At 38.3% G+C, this 24921-nt stretch overlaps 1 protein-coding gene across 1 annotated transcript in view; it reads left to right on the top strand.

Annotated features, from left to right (window-relative positions):
- SPTA1 (spectrin alpha, erythrocytic 1) overlaps window positions 1-24325 on the top strand; it is a 95327-nt gene extending 71002 nt beyond the window's left edge. The window contains exons 33-51 of the mRNA XM_086393516.1: window positions 22-159; window positions 317-421; window positions 1865-2073; window positions 5892-6012; window positions 7895-8016; window positions 8544-8676; window positions 9190-9287; window positions 10329-10501; window positions 12066-12142; window positions 14966-15175; window positions 17010-17306; window positions 18110-18222; window positions 19382-19399; window positions 19910-19961; window positions 21315-21502; window positions 22345-22398; window positions 22529-22675; window positions 23176-23320; window positions 23862-24325. Coding sequence (XP_086249642.1) covers window positions 22-159; window positions 317-421; window positions 1865-2073; window positions 5892-6012; window positions 7895-8016; window positions 8544-8676; window positions 9190-9287; window positions 10329-10501; window positions 12066-12142; window positions 14966-15175; window positions 17010-17306; window positions 18110-18222; window positions 19382-19399; window positions 19910-19961; window positions 21315-21502; window positions 22345-22398; window positions 22529-22675; window positions 23176-23320; window positions 23862-23987 — 2526 coding nt within the window. The 3' untranslated portion in view covers window positions 23988-24325. The remainder of the gene's footprint in view (window positions 1-21; window positions 160-316; window positions 422-1864; window positions 2074-5891; window positions 6013-7894; window positions 8017-8543; window positions 8677-9189; window positions 9288-10328; window positions 10502-12065; window positions 12143-14965; window positions 15176-17009; window positions 17307-18109; window positions 18223-19381; window positions 19400-19909; window positions 19962-21314; window positions 21503-22344; window positions 22399-22528; window positions 22676-23175; window positions 23321-23861) is intronic.
- Window positions 24326-24921: the final 596 nt, after the last annotated feature.

Raw genomic sequence — 24921 nt, 5'->3', positions numbered from 1 at the left:
CTGAATGACTAACACGCACAGGATCAAGTAGAAGAGTTGGAGAAAAACTGGAACTACTTGCTTGCGGTAACAATTGACAAAGGACAGAAGCTCGATGAAGCTAGTCGCCAGCAGAGGTTCAACACAGGCATCCGGGACTTTGACTTCTGGCTCTCAGAGGTATTTATACCTGGAAACGGTGTGGGCATGGGAGTTTAATACATGAGCAATTTCCTTGACTTTTCTTGGGAAAAGTTTGCGGACATGGTTGTGAATCTTGTTCTCCTTAAAGACAGTTTTCATCTGGCAGCTGTATTGCTTACCTTTCCATTTCCAGGCAGAGACACTGCTGACCATGAAGGATCAGGCCAGGGATCTGGCTTCAGCAGGAAACTTGCTCAAGAAACATCAGCTACTGGAAACAGAGATGTTGGCTAGACAGGTAAGTAGTATTAGAATTACACTCTTCTGGCCAGAACAGAAATGTTGGTGACTTTTCACTTTCCTGTGTCAGGAGTCCATTGAGAACACAGCTTTGCAAAGCTTAGCTTAGTATTCTCAACCAGCAGTCATTATAATCAGGTCAAATCCATAGACTTCAGAGCTGTTAACTTTATTATCATTAAATCATAGATTCTAAGATTCCAATAAAATGTGAAAGTAAAAATGTTAGTCACTCAATCATGTCTGACTCTTTAAGACCCCATGGACTGTAGCCTACCAGGCTCCTCTCTCCATGGAATTTTCCAGGCAAGAATACTGGAGTCAGATTCTAAGAAGTAGATCCTAAAAATGGTCTTGTTTACATTTTAACCATGCATATAAACTCACTCTCTTCCAAAGCTGATATATTTGATCTGGCATTTTAAAGAAAATAAAAGTTTATTTTTCAGAACTACTAAAAAAAATCAGATGGGAGCACGTGCAAGGCAGTTGAACTATATGTACATTGTGAAAGTTCTATGGAGCATTTCAGTTGTATCCTAATGTCAAGCAGAGAGGTGTCCTGTGAGCTATGATAAACATTCAGAGAGGTGTTAATTTCACATTGATGGATTTTGTATCATCAGCTTTATTTGGTAACACAGACACAGAAAGAACATGATGTCAAAGGTTTTCTTAGTTTCAGGACTTGATGATATTCTCTTGAACATCACTAGGGGGCAGACTTGGAATGCAAATAGACAGAAGAGGCTGGCTGTGTTCTGAATGTGACTAGCCTGAGAACGTTGCCAAAAGAGAATCTTGGACATTTCAGTCACTCAGCCTGTGTCATATTCAGCACTGTGAAAAGATAACCCTGTTTGGAGACACAGTGCTTGTTCACCAAGGTCTTATTTTCCGTATGGAGAGAGGAAGAAAACACAAGGGAAAACATCAGAAGGCCAAATACACAGTTCCAACAAAGTAGCCATGCTATCTACAATGTCCGTAGTCTTGCCCTTATCCAAACTGAGTTAAAAGAGCATAAGGCCAAATTCATTATCTTCAAAAATGATCTATTTTCCACAGTCTTTGAATCTGAACTAGCAGTGTTTAAAGGTCTACTTAATACCTGCTGCTACTGCTACTGCTAAGTTGTTTCAGTCGTGTTCGACTCTGTGCGACCCCATAGACTGCAGCCCACGAAGCTCCCCCGTCCCTGGGATTCTCCAGGCATGAACACTGGAGTGGGTTGCCATTTCCTTCTCCAATGCATGAAAGTGGAAAGTGAAAGTGAAATCGCTCAGTCATGTCCGACTCTTCGTGACCCCATGGACTGCAGCCTACCAGGCTCCTCCATCCATGGGATTTTCTGGGCAACAGTACTAGAGTGGGGTGCCATTGCCTTCTCCCACTTAATACCTATACTACACTAATCATTGAGGACACTTGGGCTTTCTAGGATGCACTCCAGGACCTGAACACATTGGCTACAGATCTGATCTCCAGTGGAACTTTCAATACTGACCAGATTGTGGAGAAAAGGGATAATGTCAACGAGCGCTTTCTGAATGTCAAGGAATTGGCGGCTGAGCATCATGAGAAACTGAAAGAGTCATATGCCTTGTTCCAGTTCTTCCAGGACCTAGATGATGAAGAGTTCTGGATAGCGTATGTACTGACACCTCACATTGCGTGGATAGTCCAGGAAAATAGATAATCCACCAAACATGTTCTTACTTGATGCTGAAATGAAATAAGTAAAATGAACGTTGGTTTTATTTTTATCAGTTTTTTTCACTATATGTACACAGAAGGAGACAGGCATGAAGGGACTGAGGAGAAGTTCACATACATTCTGGGAAGAAAATTAAGGAGCTGTATATGTTTGTTTTTTAGACTTCCCATAGCTCAAACGATAAAGAATCTGCCTGAGATGCAGGAAACCAGGGTTTGATCCCTGGGCTGGGAAGATCTTCTGGAGAAGGAAATGGCAACCCACTCCAGTATTCTTGCCTGGAGAATTCCATGGACAGAGGAGCCTGGTGGGCTACAGTCCATGGGATTGCACAGAATCAGACACGACAGAGTGACTAACACACATATGTTTGTTTTTAGATAGTTCATATGTGTTAAGTCCTCTGTCCATGAGATTCTCCAGACAAGAATGCTGGAGTTTGCTATTTCCTTTTGCAGGGGATCTTCCTGACTCAGGGACCAAACCCATGTCTCTTATGTCTCCTGCATCGGCAGATGGATTCTTTACCACTATGGCCACCTGGAAAACCAGATAGTTCATAGAATGTGTAATGCCCATTCTGAATTAGATAACTGAGCATTTACAGCTTATTGGACTGCTTATTATCATGATTCTTTCTGTGTCTTGCGTTATCTAATATGCAACTGAACTCGACACTGGCAGAAAATGTTACATAGTACCTGTGCTTTGTGCTTAGTCATGACAGATTCTTTATGACCCTGTGGACTGTAGCCATCCAGGCTCCTCTGCCCATGGGGATTCTCCAGGCAAGAATACTGGAGTGGGTTGCCATGCCCTCCCCAGGGGATCTTCCCAACCCAGGGATCGAAACCAGGTATCCCACATTGCACGTGGATTCTTTACCATCTGAGCCACCAGGGAAGCCCAAGAATACTGGAGTGGATAGCCCATCCTTTCTCCAGGGGATCTTCCCAACCCAGGGATTGAACTGAGGTCTCTGCCATTGCAGGCAGATTCTTTACCGACTGAGCCACCAGAGAAGCCTACATAGCACTTGCTATGGTATTATCGCTGATTCTTCAGTTCATTTCAGTTCAGTCGCTCAGTCGTGTCTAACTCTTTGTGACCCATGGACCACAGCATGCCAAGCCTCCCTGTCCATCACCAACTCCTAGAATTTACTCAAACTCATGTCCAGTGAGTCAGCAATGCCATTCGACTATCTCATGCTCTGGCGTCCCCTTCTTCTCCTGCTTTCAATCTTTCCCAGCATCAGGGTCTTTTCAAATGAGTCAGCTCTTCACATCAGATGGCCAAACTATTGGAGTTTCAGCTTCAATATCAGTCCTTCCAATGAATATTCAGGACTGATTTCCTTTAGGATGGACTGATTGGATCATCTTGCAGTCCAAGGGACTCTTAAGAGTCTTCTCCAACACCACAATTCAAAAGCATCAATTTTTTGGCACTCAGCTTTCTTCACGGTCCAACTATCACATCCATACATGACTACTGGAAAAACCATAGCCTTGACTAGACGGACCTTTGTTGGCAATGTCTCTGCTTTTTAATATGCTGTCTAGGTTGGTCATAACTTTCCTTCCAAGAAGTAAGTGTCTTTTAATTTAATGGTTGCAGTCGCTATCTGCAGTGATTTTGGACCCCTCAAAAATAAAGTCTGTCACTGATTCCCCATCTATTTGCCATGAAGTGAAGGGACCAGATGCCATGATCTTAGTTTTCTGAATGTTGAGCTTTAAGCCAACTTTTTAACTGTCCTCTTTCACTTTCATCAAGAGGGCTCTATAGTTCTTCTTCACTTTCTGCCATAAGGGATGTGTCATCTGCATATCTGAGGTTATTGATATTTCTCCCAGCAATCTTTATTCCAGCTTGTGCTTCATCCAGTCCAGTGTTTCTCATGATGTACTCTGCATATAAGTTAAATAAGCAGGGTGACAACATACAGCCTTGACATACTCCTTTTCCTATTTGGAACCAGTCTGTTGTTCCATGTCCAGTTCTAACTGTTGCTTCCTGACCTGCATACAGATTTCTCAAGAGGCAGGTCAGATAGTCTGGTATTCCCATCTCTTTCAGAGTTTTCCATAGTTTATTGTGATCCACACAGTCAAAGGCTTTGGGATAGTCAATAAGGCAGAAATATATATTTTTTCTGGAACTCTCTTGCTTTTTTAAAATTTTTTTTTTAATTTTTTTTTCTCTTGCTTTTTTGATGATCCAGCAGATGTTGGTAATTTGATCTCTGGTTCCTCTGCCTTTTCTAAAACCAGCTTGAACATCTGGAAGTTCACGGTTCACGTATTGCTGAAGCCTGGCTTGGAGAATTTTGAGCATTACTTTACTAGCGTGTGAGATGAGTGCAGTTCTGTGGTTGAGCATTCTTTGGCATTGTCTTTCTCTGGGATTGGAATGAAAACTGACCTTTTCCAGTCCTGTGGCCACTGCTGACTTTTCCAAATTTGCTGGCATATTGAGTGTAGCACTTTCACAGCATCATCTTTTAGGATTTGAAATAGTTCAACTGGAATTCCATCACCTCCACTAGCTTTGTTCGTAGTGATGCTTTCTAAGGCCCACTTGACTTCACGTTCCAGGATGTCTGGCTCTAGGTGAGTGATCACACCATTGTGGTTATTTGGGTCATGAAAATCTTTTTTGTACGGTTCTTCTGTGTATTCTTGTCATCTCTTCTTAATATCTTCTGCTTCTGTTAGGTTCATACTATTTCTGTCCTTTATTGAGCCCATCTTTGCATGAACGCATCCCTTGGTATCTCTAATTTTCTTGAAGAATGCTCAACCACACAACTGCACTCATCTCATTTGTCTTATTTCTCCCCTGGTTCATCATGTTCATTTTCTATAAAACTGCTGATTCTTGTTCATTATCAGTGAATCAGAGGAAAGGAATGCACATAGGGCACCAAGCAGGACATTTTTTAACCTTTTTGGAAATAGTAAGATATTGTAAAACAACTATATCCCAATAAAAGAAATAGTAAGATATTTTCTACCTAGTCTTTCACCACGCTTCAAGGTGACGTTCAAACATTTTATACGCAGAACAAATCCAACTGCCATGACTGCTTTAATGTCAGTTTTTATGTCTATTTTACCTGAATTAATTATTGATATGGGCTTCCCCTGAGGCTCAGTGATAGAAGAATCCAGCTGCCAATGCACGGAGTTGCAGGAGACCCCTGTTCAATTCCTGGGTCAGGAATATCCCCTAGAGAAGGAAACGGCAACCCACTCTGGTATTGTTGCCTGGAGAATCCCATGCACAGAGGAGCCTAGCAGGCTGCAGTTCACAACGTCACAAAGAGTTGGACATGACTGAGCAGGAATGCATACCATATACATAATTATTGACATTAATAGAAGGTATATAAGCATATATGTTTGTATACATATATAGTGAGTATGTGTGTGTGTGTGTGTAATTTTCACATTTTTTGAAAGAGAAACAACAGTGAGTTCTTGAGAAAAGAGAAGAAGATACACATGTAGACAGGCAAAGAAATGAATGAGAAGGCTCTTCCAGTACGTTATTTTAATTTGTGTTGCTCTAAGTCCAATATTTTGCTGAAAGGCTCTGCCACTTATTAACTTTGTGATTACTGACACCAGAGTGTTCCAGAATTTACCGCCACCATACCCCCAGCCAAACACATATGCTTAGAAAACCATCTTTTTAGGATGTCCTCAGACGTCTAAAGTCTAAAAGTTTTCTTCTTTGGTCTCAGGGAGAAGTTGGTACGAGTGAGATCCCAGGACTATGGGAGGGATCTGCAGGGGGTTCAGAATTTGCTGAAGAAGCACAGACGCCTAGAAGGGGAGCTGCTGGCACATGAACCTGCCATCCAGGTAGGAATATGAAACCTGAAAAGACAGAGATAATATAATAGTAGCACTTCATGTTATGGATAAATATTAGGTTGGTGCAAAAGATTTATGGTTTCAGACCCTAAATTTTAAATCATTATAACTAGCCTCAAACACATGTTTATTAATCAAAATAGGAAACATTACAATCAACACATTTTTGCCAGTGAGAAATAAGTTTGTATATTCCTGTTGCATAAAAACCCATGCTTCAGAATTCAGTGAACTCTTGGAAGCATTTTCTGCCTCCTGCTGGTTGTGATACATTTTCCCTGCAAAGAGTTGTTAAGGTGCTTGAGGGAGCGGTAGGTAGTCAGTTGGTAAGAGGTCAGGTAGATATAGCAGATATAATTGGGCTACAAAGGCAAAATTTTTAGCCCATTTCATCCAACTTTTGAAATGTTGGTTGTGTGACATGTGGTTGGGCATTGTTGAGGAGAAGAACTGGGCCCTTTCTGTTGACCAGTGACAGCTGCAGGCATTGCTGTTTTCAGTGCATCTCATTGATTTGTTGAGCATACTTCTCAGATGTAATGGTTTCACTGAGATTCAGAAAACTATAGTGGATCAGAGCAGTAGCAGACTACCAAACAGTGACCATAACTCAAAATATGGCTTTGGGAAGTGCTTTGGAGCTTCTTCTCAGTTCAACCACAGAGCTGGTCATTGTTGGTTGTCACATAAAATCCACTTTTCATCACACATCACAATCCATTTGAGATATAATTCGCTGTTGTTGCATAGAATAAGAGAAGATGACATTTCAAAATGATAATTTTTTTTTTTGATGTGCAGTCAACTGATGAGGCACTTGCTTATCAAGCTTTTTCACTCTTCCAATTTGCTTCAAATGTCAAATGACCATAGAATGGTTGACGTTGAATTCTTGGGCAACTTCTTGTGTAGTAAGAGGATCAACTTCTATGATCCTCTCAGTTGGTCATTGTCAACTTCTGATGGGCAGCCACTGTGCTCCTCATCTTCAAGGCTCTAGTCTCTTTTGTAAAACTACTTTAACTGCCATTGCACTGTATGTACATTAGCAGTTCCTGAGCCAAATGCATTGTTCATGTTGCAAGTTGTCTGCTAACTTTTGACCCATTTTGAACTCGAATAAGAAAATTGCTCAAATTTGCTTTTTGTCTAACTTAATTTCCATAGCCTGAAACACATGTAAAATAAATAGCAAGTAATAATTTATTAGCAAAAATCATAAAGCAAAAATTGTGTATTAAAATGATGTATAACTTAACTACATTTATTTAAGAATGTATTCCAATATCAAATGGCAAAGTTCAACAGTGCAAAACAGAAATTACTTTTGCATCGACCTAATAGGTTGAGGCTACAAAATGTGAAGGCAGAGTGCCAAGGTCACATAGACAGTTGGCTGTAGAGTTCACAAGCATTCTACTCCACATTGTGCCTTCTATGAATAAAAGAATCTGTGTAGAAACCCATGTCTTCCCTGGAAGGAGCACCTTTGACAGTCCAGGGCACAGTTGTTGACAATTAGGATGCAAGTTGGGACATCTGGAAAAGCTGTACCTGAGCTGTGCCATGTGGAAAGAGGGCAACTCTGAGTGTTGGCTTGGCAGCAGGGTCACCCTGTGACCATCAGTCAGATCATGGAAAGTAGTCTAGTGCAAATGCCAAGGTATTTGTCTGAATCCTTGATGAAGTTTAGCATGTTAGATCTTACTGCAGCTTTCTTCATTCTCCCAGGATTGTCAGGACTGCCTTGAGTACATCCAGTTTATAAATGAGCCAGAGGGTAGGAAGGGCTAGATACTTTGCTAGAAAACTGTGGATAAATGGGGAGATGCTATGGGGAAATATGACATGGAGGATGTGTGTTGTTCAGAATGTACTGGATACGGCAGAAAGGCTGGGAGACAAGGCGGCCGTGGGGCGAGAGGAGATCCAGGACAGGCTTGATCAGCTTGTTCAACACTGGGACCAGCTCAAAGAGTTGACCAAGGCTCGGTGAGTTGGGGATAGAAGGCCAAATTCTCTTGTTGGATTGCAGGTATTGGGTAGGTATTGAGAAGACACTTAAGTGCCTGCTCAGCATCTCTCCCTAGCTACCAATCTCTTCTAGCTTCTAAGTCCCTGCTCAAATTCCAGGTCTTCCATTGAAGCTTCCTCTATGTACCCCAGGAAGAAATGACACTGTTTCTATGTCTCTATGATACTGTCTCTTTAGAGCTGTGCTTACAGTTACTTGCAGCTGTCTTTTATCATTGTTGCCCTACATATGTTATCCTTTATACCACATTATCTCCCACATGTCTGTTTTACTTTCTGCATCTCCCCAGTTTTAACATTATGTGTAGTGCTTAGTAATAAAATAATGGAGTATTTTTCTCCCTTACACTAATACAGCCAAAATCTTAAAATCTTATAAGATTGTGCCACTTTGCTACACTTCCACTGCTCATTAGTTTTTGTTTTTTTTTTTTGTTTTTGTTTTTGTTTTCTTATTTGGGGTGGGGATTACTTTCCTGTTACAGAGGGATTCAGTTGGGAGAATCCCTAGAATACTTGGAATTCATGGAGAATGCTGAGGAGGAGGAAGCTTGGATTAGTGAAAAGGAAGCTCTAGTTGCCCAAGGGGATTCTGGAGACACTTTGGCTGCTATTCAGGTGAGGAACTGGCAGAATGAATCAATTTTCTTCTGTTTAATTTGAATCTTTTCTTAAGTAGTCAACATTTTTACCTGTAAAATTAGAATCTTTCTTCTGGTGGAAGAAGAAACTTTCAGGTTAGTTCTTAGCATAGGATGTTCTTGATACTAAATATTTTTCTGCTAGATGGAATGTTTCCAAGAATTATTATACATACATTTCAACATGGAGAAATACTTTTGTATTAGCTTGATCAATATTCACTCCCAAATCCAGAAGTTTCAAGTTGCATGGTTAGTTATAAACAATATCACATGTATTCCTTTGGCTCTTTGGTAAGACTGCCTTTCTGGGAAGTGAGGAATTTGGGAAGAGAAATTTACTGGCGCTACTCAGGAATAAGTGAGCACTCATGTACTCTGCCAACTTAGTTGAATCATTGCTGGTGAATGGTGTCAAAAAGAATCAGAATGTGAGTGGGACAGATTGTTCATTTTGGAAGTTTTGATTCTCACTGACTCATTCACACAGAGCTTACAAAAGAAGCTCGAAGCTTTGGAGAATGACTTTGCTGTCCATGAGATTCGAGTGCAAAATGTGTGTGCTCAAGGAGAAGACATCCTGAGTAAGGTGAGATATACTCCAGGGATTCCAGGTCAAAAAAAAAGGATCTTCAAAAAGTGATTCGACCAAATATAGAATCATGAACATTGCTAAAATCATGCACAACCTTGGTAATCTCTTCTAAGCTGCCTTTTTGTTATTGTTTCAGCAAACAATTATCTATTTAATTATTGCTGTTTTCTGGAAGCTTTTTTTCAAGGTCTTATAGGTATACTTTTTAGATATTTAAAAAGCATTGGTATATGGCAAAACCAATACACTATTGTAAAGTTAAAAATAAAATAAAATAATTTAAAAAAAGAAAATATTAATAAAGCAAAAAAAAAAAAATCATTCATTGACTCATACTCTATGCAGAATGGGGCTTCCCTGGTGGCTCAGAGGTTAAAGCGTCTACCTGCAATGCGGGAGACCTGGGTTCGATCCCTAGGTCAGGAAGATCCCCTGGAGAAGGAAATGGCAACCCACTCCAGTACTGTTGCCTGGAGAATCCCATGGAGGGAGGAGCCTGATAGGCTACAGTCCATGGGGTTGCAAAGAGTTGGACACAACTGAGCAACTTTACTTTCACTTTCTATGCAGAATATGACATTTAAAAATATTTTAAACATGACTTGCTTTGGTTATAAAGTACTGTAAGAATGTGAAGAAATTTCTTTGACCTCTAGAGATGAGGATCCCACTGAAATCTCTTTATAATTTGAGAACCATTCTTTTGTTTAAATGATAGTTTTAATAGAACCTCAATAATCTAAAGGCTGTACAAAGAATCCTAAAAAGATGATTCTGTACCTTTGAGATGTTTATGCCAACTAAGAAGATCACACTTACATGGACAAACAGAAGACTGTCCAAATGCTGGACAATATCATCTGGGTAATAGATATTCTATTATAGATGAATAATAGAATAATTTCACTGGACCTAGAAGAGAGTAGCTATATATTTGGAAGGAGAGAGATGAAAGGTTTTTAATAGTGCAAAGGATTTCACTTTTCAGGCTCTGGACATTCATCAATATATCTATCTCTCCTCCTTTCAATCTCGGTAATACAGGGGGAAAGTCAACATAAAGAGAAGATTTCTAACAAGATACAGGCTCTAAATGAAAAGATTCCTGCTCTGGCCAGGTCATTGGCTGTTTGGAAGTCACAACTGGAAGATGATTATGACTTTCAGGAGTTCAACTGGAAGGCTGATGTGGTTGAGGCCTGGATAGGTATGATGTGTGAGGACCAGTGGCTTCCCAGGTGGTGCTAGTGGTAAAGATCACACCTGCCAATGCAGGAGATGTAAGAGATGCAAGTTCAATCACTGGGTTGGGAAGATCCCTGGAGGAGAGCATGGCAAGCCACTTCAGTGTTCTTGCCTGAAGAATCCCATGGACAGAGGAGCCTGGCAGTCTACATTCCATAGGGTTGCAAAGAGTCAGATACAACTGAAATGATTTAGCATGCACTCATTTGAGGACGATAGCCTCTGGATTTGAGGAAATTGATAGTTCAATTTACTGAATGGATCCCAGGGCTCTGTTGCTCAACATGAGAAGAAAGATGCTCCCTTCATCACCCACTCCTATCCTGTCTGAGCACAATTACAATTAAAGTCACATGTGTGCAAAAATACCCACGCATCAGATCAGATCAGATCAGTTGCTCAGTCGTGTCCGACTCTTTGCGACCCCATGAATCACAGCACGCCAGGCCACCCTGTCCATCACCAACTCCCGGAGTTCACTCAGACTCACGTCCATCGAGTCAGTGATGCCATCCAGTCATCTCATCCTCTGTCATCCCCTTCTCCTCCTGCCCCCAACCCCTCCCAGCATCAGGGTCTTTTCCAATGAATCAAGTCTTCGCATGAGGTGGCCAAAGTACTGGAGTTTCAGCTTTAGCATCATTCCTTCCAAAGAAATCCCAGTGCTGATCTCCTTCAGAATGGACTGGTTGGATCTCCTTGCAGTCCAAGGGACTCTCAAGAGTTTTCTCCAACACCACAGTTCAAAAGCATCAATTCTTCAGTACTCAGCCTTCTTCACAGTCCAACTCTCACATCCATACATGACCACAGGAAAAACCATAGCCTTGACTAGATGGACCTTTGTTGGCAAAGTAATGTGTCTGCTTTTGAATATGCTATCTAGGTTGGTCATAACTTTCCTTCCAAGGAGTAAGCGTCTTTTAGTTTCATGGCTGCAGTCACCATCTGTAGTGATTTTGGAGCCCAGAAAAATAAAGTCTGACACTGTTTCCACTGTTTCCCCATCTATTTCCCATGAAGTGGTGGGACCAGATGCCATGATCTTCGTTTTCTGAATGTTGAGCTTTAGGCCAACTTTTTCACTCTCCTCTCCCATACACACACACAAACTTATAGAGACATATGCTGAGAGAATAACTAAGTACTATAATCCCATAGAACATCTTTTTTTTTTTGGAAATTGATGAATTCCATGTGATATTAAGAAAGATAGAGTCATGGTAAACATTCTGGAAAATAAACTCTGTGTTTGATTTACTTATAATTTATGTCTAGGCTGAAGATTTCTGTTGTTCAATGAAACATCCAGAAGTTCTCTTGGTTCTAGCTCTGTTTCAGTCAGTTTATCCTGTATACATCTAGAAAAATAGTTTACTGGCTCCCACTCCCATATTCTAATGAATCATCTACCTAGAGAGTCAAGAGGCTCTCTTGTGGCCAATAGTAAATATGCTGTTCTTCTTTGCCAAGCCTGATATAAAGAAATTCTCTTTCTCTTCTTATGAATTACCTTTGTTCTTCAGCTGAGAAAGAAACAAGCTTGAAGACCAATAGCAATGATGCAGACCTCACTGCCCTCTCCACTCTCCTGGCAAAACAGGTAAGAGCAGGGTTGCCTTGTTCATAAATGCCCATGAAGTCCAAGACCCACATCACACAGAAGCTTCACACATAGGGTTATTTCATTCCCAAATGTTGTGGTTTTATTATCTGTAGGACCTATAAAATTGTCCCCTTTGCGATAGAGATAATTTGGTAGTTCTTTTTTCTTCATCAGTCTTGCCAGTAAGTGCTTATTTTTATTAGAGAACCAACTTTTGACCATTTAACTTTTCTCTGTTTTATCTTTGTACTATATTCCATTAATATCTTTTTTATCTTTGTAACTTTTAACTTTCTTTGAGATTACTTGATTTAAAAAAATTAAGATAGATATTGATGTTGTTAAATACTTAGTCATTCTTCTTTTCTAGTATATTGATTTGAGACTATACATTTGCCTCTAAGTAAATCCTTAGCTGCATTCCACAGACTTCATGTTATTTTTGTTATCATCTAATTAAAAATATTCTGCTATTTTTTTTGCATAATTTCTTAATTGACTCATTATTTATTCTGTAGTGCATTGTTCAATTTCTAAACACTTGGGGATTTTCTAATTATCTTTTTTTGACATTTATACCTAGTTTATTCAACTTTATTTTAAAAACACACTCTATGTTATTTTAGGAGGTTGCTTTATATCCAACAAATGACCTGTTTTGGTGAATAGACTTTGTCCAGTTGAAAAGAATGTGATTTTGCAATGATTTGTATTACCTATCAGAGTCTGTTGCTCATGTTTTTTTAAAAATATTTCAGTTTTATATATTTTAAAGCTAGATTAAAAGTTGTGTTGACATTTAGAATTATGAAATCATTTTGATGAATTAATTCTTTTAATTATGCAAAGTTTTTCTCTAATAACACATCTTTTTAAACACTTCTTAATTTAAAGTTTTTTTTCACATATTAGTGTACTACACCAATTTTTTTTTGTTTACTGCTTGCAATGTACATCTATTTCCATTTCTTTTAAAAACATTTCTATGTCTTTATAGTTTTTGTTGTTTATTTTGTACATTCATAAATTGCAACATGATTATCACTATAGTATTAACTATCACTTTCATTCTGTGACATAATTATCATTTTTTTTAAGGTGAGAACAGGTAAGACTTGTAAAACTTATGTACTTTAAAGTACATAATATAGGAATATTAACTATAATTACCATGCTGTATCTTAGGTCTCCAGAACTTGTTAATCTTATAAATAAAAGTTTTTGCCCTTTCACCAATTTTTCCCTATTTCCCTCACCTCCAATATATTCTGTTTGGCTTTTTTAGATTCAACATATAAATAACATTATAAAGTATTTGTCTTTCTTTGTCTGACATTTCACTTAGCATAATGGTCTCAAGTTTCATCTAAGTTGTTGCAAACAGCAGGGTTCCTTCTTCCCCATGACTGAATAGTATTCCATATATGTATATCACCTATCTTCTTTATCCATTGTTCTTTTGACAGGCAGTTTGTTTCCATATCTTGACTATTGTAAATAATGCTGCAATGAACATAGAAGTGCAGAGTGTCAATATGTCTTAGATGTGTCTTTTATAAATATTGAATAGTTGAGTGTTGATTTATTATCTACTTTGATGATTTTCATGGAGTAGTGAATCCATTTATATTTAAAGTAATTAATTCATGAGTTTTTATTTAAAGCTATAATTTAATACCTCTGTCCCATCTCATGCCCTATTCAACCCCCACTTTTCTTGATTCAAGACATGATTTCAATTTTGCTGAAAACTAGCCATTTTTCAGTTTGTTCTTAAATGTAGAACCTTTAGAGACTTCAACTAAACCTCTTTCACTAAGTCTGCTCTTACTTGATGTGTCCTGATCTCAACGCTGTGTGACTGCAAAAAATTCTTAGATTTCAAGATTCTTTAGATTGTTTATACTTTAGATTCTTAGCTACTGTTTTCTGCTTGACTTCTACAACTTGTATTCAGGAATCTGTAAATGCCCTAAGTTGGACATACAAGGAGATTATCGAGCCTCCTTTTTTGCAGCTCCCTTTTCATGGTTTCCTCAAATAGTGTATGCTTCAGTTTCCCAGAATTCTAGTTTCCATCCTTTTAGCTCTAATGTGATGATCAAAAGCTCTGAGCAGCTGCTTTTTCTGCAACTTCACCCTTTACAGTTTATACTTCAAAGGAAAAAGTGACAGAGTATTACTCTTATTTTGCTACTATTCCCTTCTCCATGTAATTTTGGTACCTCAAGTTATAGCTATTTGAGTTGCATCCTGATCCCTTTCAAACAGCTGATTTTTTTTTGTGCTTTTATCCACTGGTTAAAATTGTTCTCGAAGGGAGGATTGATCAAATACACACCACCCTGTTAAAATGAAGTGGAACATCTTGAATTTTGTGATTTTGATATCATTTAAACGTACACACACACAGTCACCTGTAAAAGGTTTTTTTGTTAGTTTGCATACTTTCACAATTTCTAGTAGTGCACATCTATAAATACTAATTAGAATGCAAAATCTAATAAGTGATAGAAAAGAGTCTTAGAAAGTGAGCCTTAAGAAGGATTTAATTTTGATTTGGAAGATTTGAAATACCACATCATGCTCCAAATCTCCTTTAATATTAATTTTGCACCTAATCTAAAAATCCAGTTTTCAAACACTGGAATTTAACCATAATTCCAACTCCAAATGTCTCTAAGTCAAATTTCCTTTTTGGAAAAATTGTCCACTACTCTAAACTCTTGCATAAGTCCAATCTGGTGGAACCCAGGTGTGAGTGACCCCTTGGAATCTGCATTATTTTCTGTTCACACCTTCTCTATGTGTCTTTCTCAGGAAACACTGCATGCCAGTCTGCAGAGCTTCCACCAAGAGAGACTGTCTGAGATAACTGACCTGAAGGATAAGCTTGTGGCTGCTGAGCACAGCCAGACGAAAGCCATTGAGGAGCGCCATGCTGCCTTGCTGAGGCGCTGGGAACAGCTGCTGGAAGCCTCTGAAGTCCATAGACAGGAATTGCTAGAGAAACAACGGCCCCTACTGGAGGTAAAAAAAAAAAAAAAATGATGCACCATCATCTGACCTTGAATATCTATATCCAGAAACAGATACTGGAAACCATGTTTGAATACTATAGACAATTAAGTGAGTATATTGCAAAGAATCAGGAAGACATTCTTATAAACATGAAGCAATTCATTTTTAGTTTGATAAGTTCTTTTTTTCTTGGACTAATTGATCAGCTGACTTATGATGGAAGTCAGACACATATATTGGAAACAAGTAGGTGAGACAAGGATCTTAATTTAAGGCAGAACTAATACTGGCATATAGGAGTCAAGATTGCTCTTGTGCTTTTTCTAACTCAAATAAAAGGAATATTAGACAAGTAAAATTTGTGTTCTCATCTTTCCTAGCCGGGGGACCTTCTATATGTTGCTTAACATCTCTGAATCTTGATTTCTCTATTTAGAAATCTTGATGGATCTATATCACCATCATATCTTGATGGATCTTGATTACTATCAAAAAAGATAATGGACCTGAAAATGCAATATAAACCACTATGTTCTGTATGGATATAGTTATTAAAATGTTCTTTCTTTTGGTGACTGCTAAGATATTGGATATTGATGATAAAATTATTAATAGTAAAAGGAAGTCAAGATGGTTAGTGAAAATACTGAATACTTCTAGACCATAAAATATTGTACCTGACGACAAGTTAAAGTAGAGAATTAAAGGAATCAGGAAACACACAAATAAAAGTAAGACTCTTAATTTTAACTGTGATAAGGGACATATAACCTACAGAAACTAATCTTCAGTGCAAAATTAAAGCAATTAATGGACAACCACATATTATCTTATTTTGTGATTATAAAATCTCTGTAAAATATTCAGTTGATACATAATATTATGAAAATGTATGACATTATTTATAGGTTTCCATGTCCTTCCAGGGTAGGGGCAGTAATAGTTTTTTCTGTGTTGGTCTATTTTGGTGTGTAGATTGCTGAAATGAATACAGCGACAACATAATGGTATACAATACCTTTGCAATCTCCCTTCCATTTGGGTCAGTTTTTTTCATCTTAACCCATTTTGAGATGAAAACTGATTCTCATATCTGTATAACAAAATCTCTTTGAAAGTACAATCGGCACATATTTATATATGACACAAATTATATGATGTGTTTTAAATCTAAAACTTTGTATTACCTTCTGTTTGGAAAAATCCATACTATTTCTCTTATTTAGAAGTTCACAGTCATTCAGAATGCTCCAGAGAGTATTGCATGGCTAAAGATATAGGTTAGAGGGTAAGAAATGGATTTAAGCAGGGAATTTAGGCATGAGATGAGCTCCGAACAAGGTTTAGAGGAAGGTAGGAAGACAACTCAGTATACACAAATAAACATCAAAGCAGTGAGGGCTGCAGATCACAGAAGAGAAAGAAGAAATGCCTGTCCCACAAATGATTTTTTTAATCTAATCATCCATCCATTCATTCACTTAAACTTAATTCATGCATATTATACTAAAAATTCATGGAACACAGACATCAGAACAAGAAATCATGGAATCTTATTGAAAACTACCTTTGTCACTTTGGGAATCTTATGGCTAAAATAATCCTAGAAGTTACCCAACTTCATTTGTAAGTGTTGGAAGAAAAGAGAAAATGCTTGGATCAGGGCTTGTACCTTGAACTCACATGTCCACCCATCTGATTGCATGGTCTCCATTGGTCTTAGTTCTGTCCTCTTAGAGTATTGGTACAGAAAATATTTGAAGACAGTCATTTTTTTATCCTGTTTTCTTTTCTGCTGATGAACTTTATTGGAAAAGATGGAATTGTCTTTTTTTCTTTATAGACTGAGGTTCTATTCATGAAATTTGCACAAGAGGCCTCAGCTTTCAACAATTGGTGTGAGAAGGCCGAGGAGGACCTGTCAGAGCCTGTGCGCTGTGTCTCCCTGGATGCAATCCGGCAGCTGCAGAAGGACCATGAGGCCTTCTTGGCCTCCTTGACAAAGGCCCGAGGAGACTTCAATGATTTGCGAGAGCTAGACCAGCAGATTAAGGCCTTAAATGTGCCCTCCAGCCCCTATACCTGGTTAACAGTGGAGGTGCTAGAGAGAGTCTGGAAACACCTATTGGATACCATCAAGGTAGTTTGGGGCAGAGAAGATACTTCCTTTAGCCATAGTGAACATGATCATTTGATTTACTTTCTGGATTTGGGGACTTTGAGAGAGAAAGGAACGCTGTTAATAATTATATTGCGACAGCAGTCATGAACTGAGTCAATCTAAGAAAAAAGTTGGAAATACGTTCATGATAGGCAGAGCCCTATGCCCTATAGTTTAGACAGTCTCAAGTGTCTGAGTGTTGATCGGTGATTCAGAGAAGCAAACATAAGCTCCAGAAGATGGCTCTAAAAATGTGTTATGAAAAATTCATGAGGCTTGTATATATCTTTGCAGTCTATATGCTCAAAAGCATTTTCTATTTTACACAAACTTCCAAAAGTGCCTTTTAAATGTGCTCGTGTGTAATTTTGTCTGTCTATAGTAATGCTCATTACTGAAGCTATGGAAAATACAAGTTTGCAAAGAAAAATTTCACTATAAACTTACCAATTTTAGATGGAAACTCTTATTATCTTTTCATGTAAATGAAATTTCAACTGGAAAAATACTGAGATGAGGAAAGACTTGCCTTTATTACTAGTTTGTTTTTTACTGGGCTTGGTAACACCTGCAAGTACTTCTGAAAAGTTGGATAAGCTTCTTTCATATTTCTGAGATGAGAAGAGGTAGACTGGAATAAATTTGAGCACACAAGCAATGCCATTGGAAGGCAGGTGAAATTTGGAAGAGGGGAGATGTGCAGATGAGCCTAGGAACCAGTTATTTTATTGCAAGAAAAAGTCTTCAATGTGCACACTACTATCTGTGATTTGGGGTTTTAGGAAAGAGAGCAGGAGTTGGAAAAGGAAGAGGCAAGACAGATCAAGAACTTTGAGATGTGCCAGGAATTTGAACAGAATGCCAGTGCCTTCCTTAATTGGATCTTGGAGACAAGGTTTGCTGTGATACCCCCAAACTCACGATCCTTATGCCGCACATTCCACTCTGGGGATGGAATATATAGCTGAGGGAAGAGGATAATTCTTACAGTACTTATGCTGTCCTAAAATCACCATATCCTGCCTGTGCTTTGTATCTGAAATTGACTGTATTCTAAATCAGTCACTGCAAAATTGAGAAATGAGAATTTCATCTCATTGCCCATTCTTTATTCACTATTTGAAAGTCTCACTTTTTTTCCTCTTGCCTATAATTACAGCCCCAAAATAATAACATTCACTTACGTTTGCCTTCCCCTTTGCACTTTACACTGTAATTTTATAATCCATTATATCACTTAACTTTCAGAATAACCTTGAAGAGTGTACAGCACTGATGTTATTGCTTCTGTTTCTAAATGTGGAAAGAAGTTCAGTAGATAAATTGACTTGTTAAAGGTCACATATGTGTTTATTGGTACAAACAGAGTATACTGTGAGTACTTCATAGGAAACTATTATATTGCTTGACTACTAAAACTGTCATGAGAATCAAGTGAGATAATATATGCTAATTGCTTTTATTAAATGCAAAATGCTCTATACATAAAAATAACATTTGTTATATCTTCTGGGGCAAATGATCTGGAAAAGAGGAGACTTGAAGTGTATAATAAATGAAAAAGTGGTCAAACTTGGTAGACTGTATTCAGCAGGTGTATCAGAATTGTGGAGTTTTGACAGTTTAAAGTGTCAGTTTAGACAATTCATGCTTCTGTTCCTATGAGCTCACTGACAAGGATAAATCAAAGAAGGAACAGAAAGAAATCCTGTATCATGGCTTAAAAAAAAAACATCTGACTGAAGACAAAGGACACACAGCTCACCCTCCTCTCCCTCTGGCTTTGGTCTCTCATCTCTGGCAGCAGGGGCGTGATACTGAGCTGGGCCTGACCCCTGAGCTCTTCATCCTAAAGCAATGAGCTGCACAGAAGGCTCTGGGTTTCTCAGTATGGGGGACATTTTGAGGACAGTGGGTTGAACAGATTCATCCTTCAGGTACAAAGAATTTAGAATGTATCACACATCTGAAGAAAGAAGATTATTGAAATAATCCTTGTTAACGTGATTTTCCTTTTCTCTCTCCTGATTCCTGTTCTGGACCTCCATATCCAGGGACTATTTTCTGGATGGGTCAGTATTTTATGTTATCCTGTTTGTTTTTTTTGTATCACTCTGAAAGAATTAATTAAGGAGGCCTTAGTATTAAAGTATCTTCATCCTACTGCAAATCTGATAAAATATATGTGGGGTAAGAAGGCCCTTAAATAAAACGTGGGCTAAGGAGAAGCATGTATATTATTCTGGCCCTATCACCCACTAAGAGTAATGTAAGAGTAAGAGTAATGTAAGAGTCTTGCTTACATTAGGTTAAGGGTATATTTGAAAATAAGAACTAGGAGAGTATGGAAGCTCTCTTGTAAGCATAGAGGAACCTTACTTTGCTTTTCATCTGTCCAGCAAGGTTACCAACTCAACAGAGAGGATCTGATTTCATGAAAAATTGGCATTGTGATATTCATTTCAGAAAGGCCATATAACTTGGAAGAACTTATAGAAGTGTAGGAGATCTGGGTTGGTCTATTTGTGTAACATACTGACTTCTGATATTATAAGTAATGTTTTCCTCTGGTTCTTAACTAGATCTTTGCTGAAAGAAACAGGAACACTAGAATCCCAGCTGGAAGCAAATAAAGTAAGTAATGTTTATTCATTAGTTCTAAATATTGCTGGAATTTACAGGAGTTCAAGAACTACTCAAAGGAAACTGGTGATTCCTTTAGGTAAATCCCTGGCCTAAAAGTCAAAAGCCTAAGGCTCCGTTGTCAATCTTGCCAACAATTTGCATTCTAACCTTTGGCCACCACTTCATGGACATGGATGTCAGTTTGCTTAAATCTCAACTTTAATTTCTGTATCTACACAATGGAGTCAGTAACATTTACATTATAGATTTACTATAATTATTAAGTAAGGGAACAAATACAAAAGCGCATACAACTTGTAACATTGACACATTTATGTTATTTGATGTGGTAAGAAAATAAAATTGAATATAAATTGTCTCTTAACAATTGGGTGAAGAAGTGGCTAGAACAGTATTTTTGACTTTCACCTTATCTTTATTATTGCTTCCCCACCAGAAAAAATATGTAATTAATTAAATCTAATTTATCCCCAAGGAGAGAACTTAATGCTAAAAAAGATGTTGTCAGGTAGGATTGATTTTTGGAGACCCACAAACCACTGTAATATCTAATATATTTTCACACCTTTCACACCTACCCCCATCATCATGACTAATTTACTTCTCCCTTCTTTAGGATTTCCCTTGTGGCTCAGACAATAAAGTGTCTGCCTACAATGCAGGAGACCCGGGTTCAATCCTTGGGTTGGGAAGATCTCCTGGAGAAGGAAATTGCAACCCACTCCAGTATTCTTGCCTGGAAAATCCCATGGATGAAGGAGCCTGGTAGGCTACTGTCCATGGGGTTGCAAAGAGTTGGACACAACTGAGCTATTTCACTTTTCACTTTCTTTAGGGAAAGATATTTCCCTGTTGACAAAGCATGACCTAAATGCTGATATTTGGCATTTAATGTGCCTGACCGAAGCATCTTGTAGAAGTCTGTCCAAGCCAGTGAAGGAGACTGATGTGTGAACACTGGGAAGTTTAAGTGGGCCTCAGAAATCAACTACAATCAATAATGCAAATCATTCATGATGCAGATCATTGAGAGCTGACGATGCATGGATCCTAGAAGTCCTACCCTTCTCTATTTACAGTGTATGACTGCTAACCCTTAGATTTATATATTACAGATTACCAGAATGACAGAGGTCATATCACTTAAACTTCCCACCATTGGGAATTGAGATGGTTTTCCTGAGTAGTTCAATTTTTACAAAGGACAGGAAATTTCCTGAAGATAATTGAAAAGGAGCAATGAAGGGAAATCTAAACTTATCAGCTTCTTACCTTCCATATTATTCCTAGATTTGGACCTGGTACCCCAGATAACTGCTTCTCTTCTTTGTCTTTTTCCAGAGGAAGCAAAAGGAAATCCAGGCAAAGAAGCATCAACTGACCAAGATTGAGGACCTGGGAGAAAGCTTAGAAGAGGCTCTGGTCCTGGACCTTAAATATAGCACCATCGGGCTGGCTCAACAGTGGGACCAGCTCTACCAGCTTGGGATGCGAAGGCAACACAGTCTAGAAGAACAAATCCAAGCCAGGTATTGAGAACTTGTGGTTAAGGCTGGGCAAGGATGTGGGTGGTGTTAGGTATTAGAAACTTAGTCCCAAGACTAAACTTTGGGGGCACTGGATACAATGGCTGCTTCACTGATAGTGCACTTATTAACTCCAGAACCAGTTTTCTCTCTTTGCTGACCCAGAGAATGACTTAAAAAAAAAAAAATATGAGTCCACTATAAACTGCAAGACAGTACTATCATACTCCTGGGTCTACTTACCATCCATTTCTCAGAGTCTATGCATCATCTTATATGACCTCTTCAGAGAGCATTCCCTTTTGTAAAATTCCCATTAAAATGTCTGGAGTGAAAGAAATATTCAAAGTATAGAGCAGAAGATAATTTTTTTTCTAAATAAAATATTTTGGCAGCATTAGTTATTTAGACAAAGTTTTTCTGTAAAGATCCTGATAATATTGTAGAATTTGTGAGCCATTTAGCCTTTGTTTTAACTGCTGTGCTGTTACTCAGTTCTGCTGTTGTGAAAACAGATATTGATAATTAATAAATGAATAAGCATAAACATATTCCAGGGAAATTTTATTTATGGATGCTAAGATTTGAATTTCTCACAATTTTTAAAGTTTAAGGAAATATTCTTTTTTTTTTATTATTTTCAATCATGTAAAAACTATTCTCAGTTCATTGACTGTACAAAAGTGAGTGATCTCCTGGACCTGGCCCATGGACCATAGTTTGCCAGTCCCTGAACTAGGTGACTTGACTAGCCTAATAGTCACTAAAATTCCTCTATTACTATTATGGCATATCTATTTATATTTCTCTGTTTTATTTCATGGGTTAATTTTTTTTTCTTTCAGAGACATCACTGGTCTCAGTGAAGAGACACGACAAGAGTTTGAAACAACCTTTAGGTGCGTATAGCTTCATAGCTGATTGTTTTGCATGCAATTCAGAATGAAGTTCCAGATAACTATTTTTTATCCCTCTGTGTGGTTTGATCTGATTCTTGGTGAACCTGATTAAATATTTTTTGTTCTTTAGGCACTTTGATGAGAATTTGACAGGTCGCTTGAGTCACAAAGATTTCCGGTCCTGCCTGAGAGGGCTCAATTACTACTTGCCCATGGTGGAGGAGGGTGAACCCGAGCCCAAGTTTGAGAAATTCCTGGATGCTGTTGATCCAGAAAGGTAGGAGGAAGACCAAAGCCCAGAGCACAGCAGGGAATAGGTCTTGCGGGAGGGGGGCAAATGCAGAAAGTAAAATGATCCATAAAATATAAAATTAATTCATCTTGAGAGCAGGAAGATAAAGACTACCATAAATGAATTGGGCAGCTTTTGGTACCCTTTTAGAATACTAGAAATAGAGGCCTTCAGCTCAGTTTGAAGAGCTTGAGATACCTAGAGATGGTGCTAGTGGAAAATTCCCAAATTCTACTTAGGGAGTCAGGCTGAATTACTCATGTGGAAATAGTGACTGGAACTTAAGAAACTGTTTATTTGGCTTAAGGGTATGAGGATGGGGATCAAATAAAGGTCATATCCCATTGTCTTAGAGAGCTGAGATGGAACAGGCACTTAGAGGGTTCATCTTATCTCTGTCTCTGAGACACTGAGTAGAATGAGAAAGGGACCTGTCTTCCTCTCTGTCCCGAGAGGGGACAGTTACTGATCTATTTCGCCAACAGAAAGGGCTATATCTCAAAAGATGAGTACATCGACTTCTTGACTGACAAGGAGTCAGAGAACATCAGATCCAGTGATGAACTAGAAGATTCTTTCCAAGCCCTGGCAGAGGGCAAAGCCTATATTACAAAAGAGGACATGAAGCAGGTCAGATTCCCATTTCTATCCACTCTCACTGCACTCTTATAATCATCTAGATTTTGTTCATCTCAGGTCTGGCTCCCTAGTTACTATAGGCAATTACTTTCCTCTTCCCCATATTTTCTCAGATATTGTCATGCACTGGTTATCATTTGCTTTGGTCACTACCTCATGTTGTTTTGACCCAACTCAAAAACCTATAGTCAATATCTAATTATTTCATCATTAATCCCAAGCATGCTACTTGGTTTTAAGACTATTTCTTTATTCTGTTTATTTAATAAGCCAAATTTAAAGAAGGGGGTAAACAGTGCAATCAGAATGAAATGGGAGTCTTTGGATAAGAACTGAGTTGAAAAGATGAGTTGGTCTTATTCATTAGAAATTACAGATTTCTTTCTATAAGAAAAGCACGTGATAGGCCTGGGACCAACTGCTTTTGCCCAAACCTCTCTACTTCCTGAGTTTAGGGCATATTAGAAGCCCAAAGGAACCAGCTATTCTGAATTTCTGTCACAATAATTTTTTTTTTCTTTTAATGTTTCAGGCCCTAACCCCAGAACAAGTGTCATTCTGTGCCTCACGTATGCAGCAATATGTGGATCCCCGGGGCCGAAGCCAACCTGCTGGCTATGATTACGTTGGCTTCATCAATTCTTACTTTGGCAAATAAAAGACAGCTTTTTCTGGGTCAGAGAACCTTGATGTTGTGGGAAGTATTGGGGGATGAAGGAAATAGGCAGATATGGAAGATGGGAAGACAGTTGTGTGTGTGTGTGTATGTGTGTGTGTGTGTTACATTTATTGTAGGACCTGAAAAAAGAAATCTCGAGCTTGAGAGATAAAGGCATTAATGACATCAGAGGAGAGGAGGCTATGGGTTTATTTTATATGCAACTATCACTGCTGAAGGGTGTTAGGCAAAGTTTCTATTTTTCATTTGTTGGGTTCTATGTAATATTACTTTATTTTGTTCTGATTATAGAATAAAGTATTTCTTTTTTTTTTAAACATTTTTTTTTGCAGTTCTTACTTTTGAGAGGACAATGTGAAATAAAATATTCCTGATTCAGTTAAGTTTCTACATTTCTGAGAATTGTACTATCATCTAAATATAGGCAGCAAAATATACTGTAAATTAGGGCCTTGGTAAAGTAGATACATAAGATTCAAGATAATTTACAAAGTGTTTCTTGAGCTTGAAATTTGATTAAATTCTTGCATTTGAAAATGGAGATATTTGATATTCTGGGAAACCCTGATATTTTCATCTATAAAATGGAACCATACAGGGAAGACCAGCATAGCACCCATTTTCTTCTGAATCTGTCTGTTTTTCATACTTCCCTATTAAGGTGAATGTTATTACTCTTGGAACAGCCAAATAGGAGCATAGAAGATCTTCCTTTTGTCCTCTATGTCCCTGAATTTTCTCCAAAATTTTAACGTGATAAAAAAGAATCTTTGGGACTTCTTTGGTAGTTCAGTGGTTAAGAATCCTTCTCACAATGCAGGGGATGTGGGTTCATCTCTGGTAGGGGAACTAGAATCCCACATGTGTTGGAGTAACGAAGCCTGCACCATAGCTAGAGAGCTGGAATGCCACA

The sequence above is a fragment of the Bos grunniens genome, chromosome 3 (genome assembly GCF_055505025.1).
Source record: "Bos grunniens cultivar Pamir isolate PY7600 chromosome 3, Bosgru_T2T1.0, whole genome shotgun sequence".
Lineage (NCBI taxonomy): Eukaryota > Metazoa > Chordata > Mammalia > Artiodactyla > Bovidae > Bos > Bos grunniens.
This window is presented reverse-complemented; position numbering and strand designations above follow the sequence as displayed.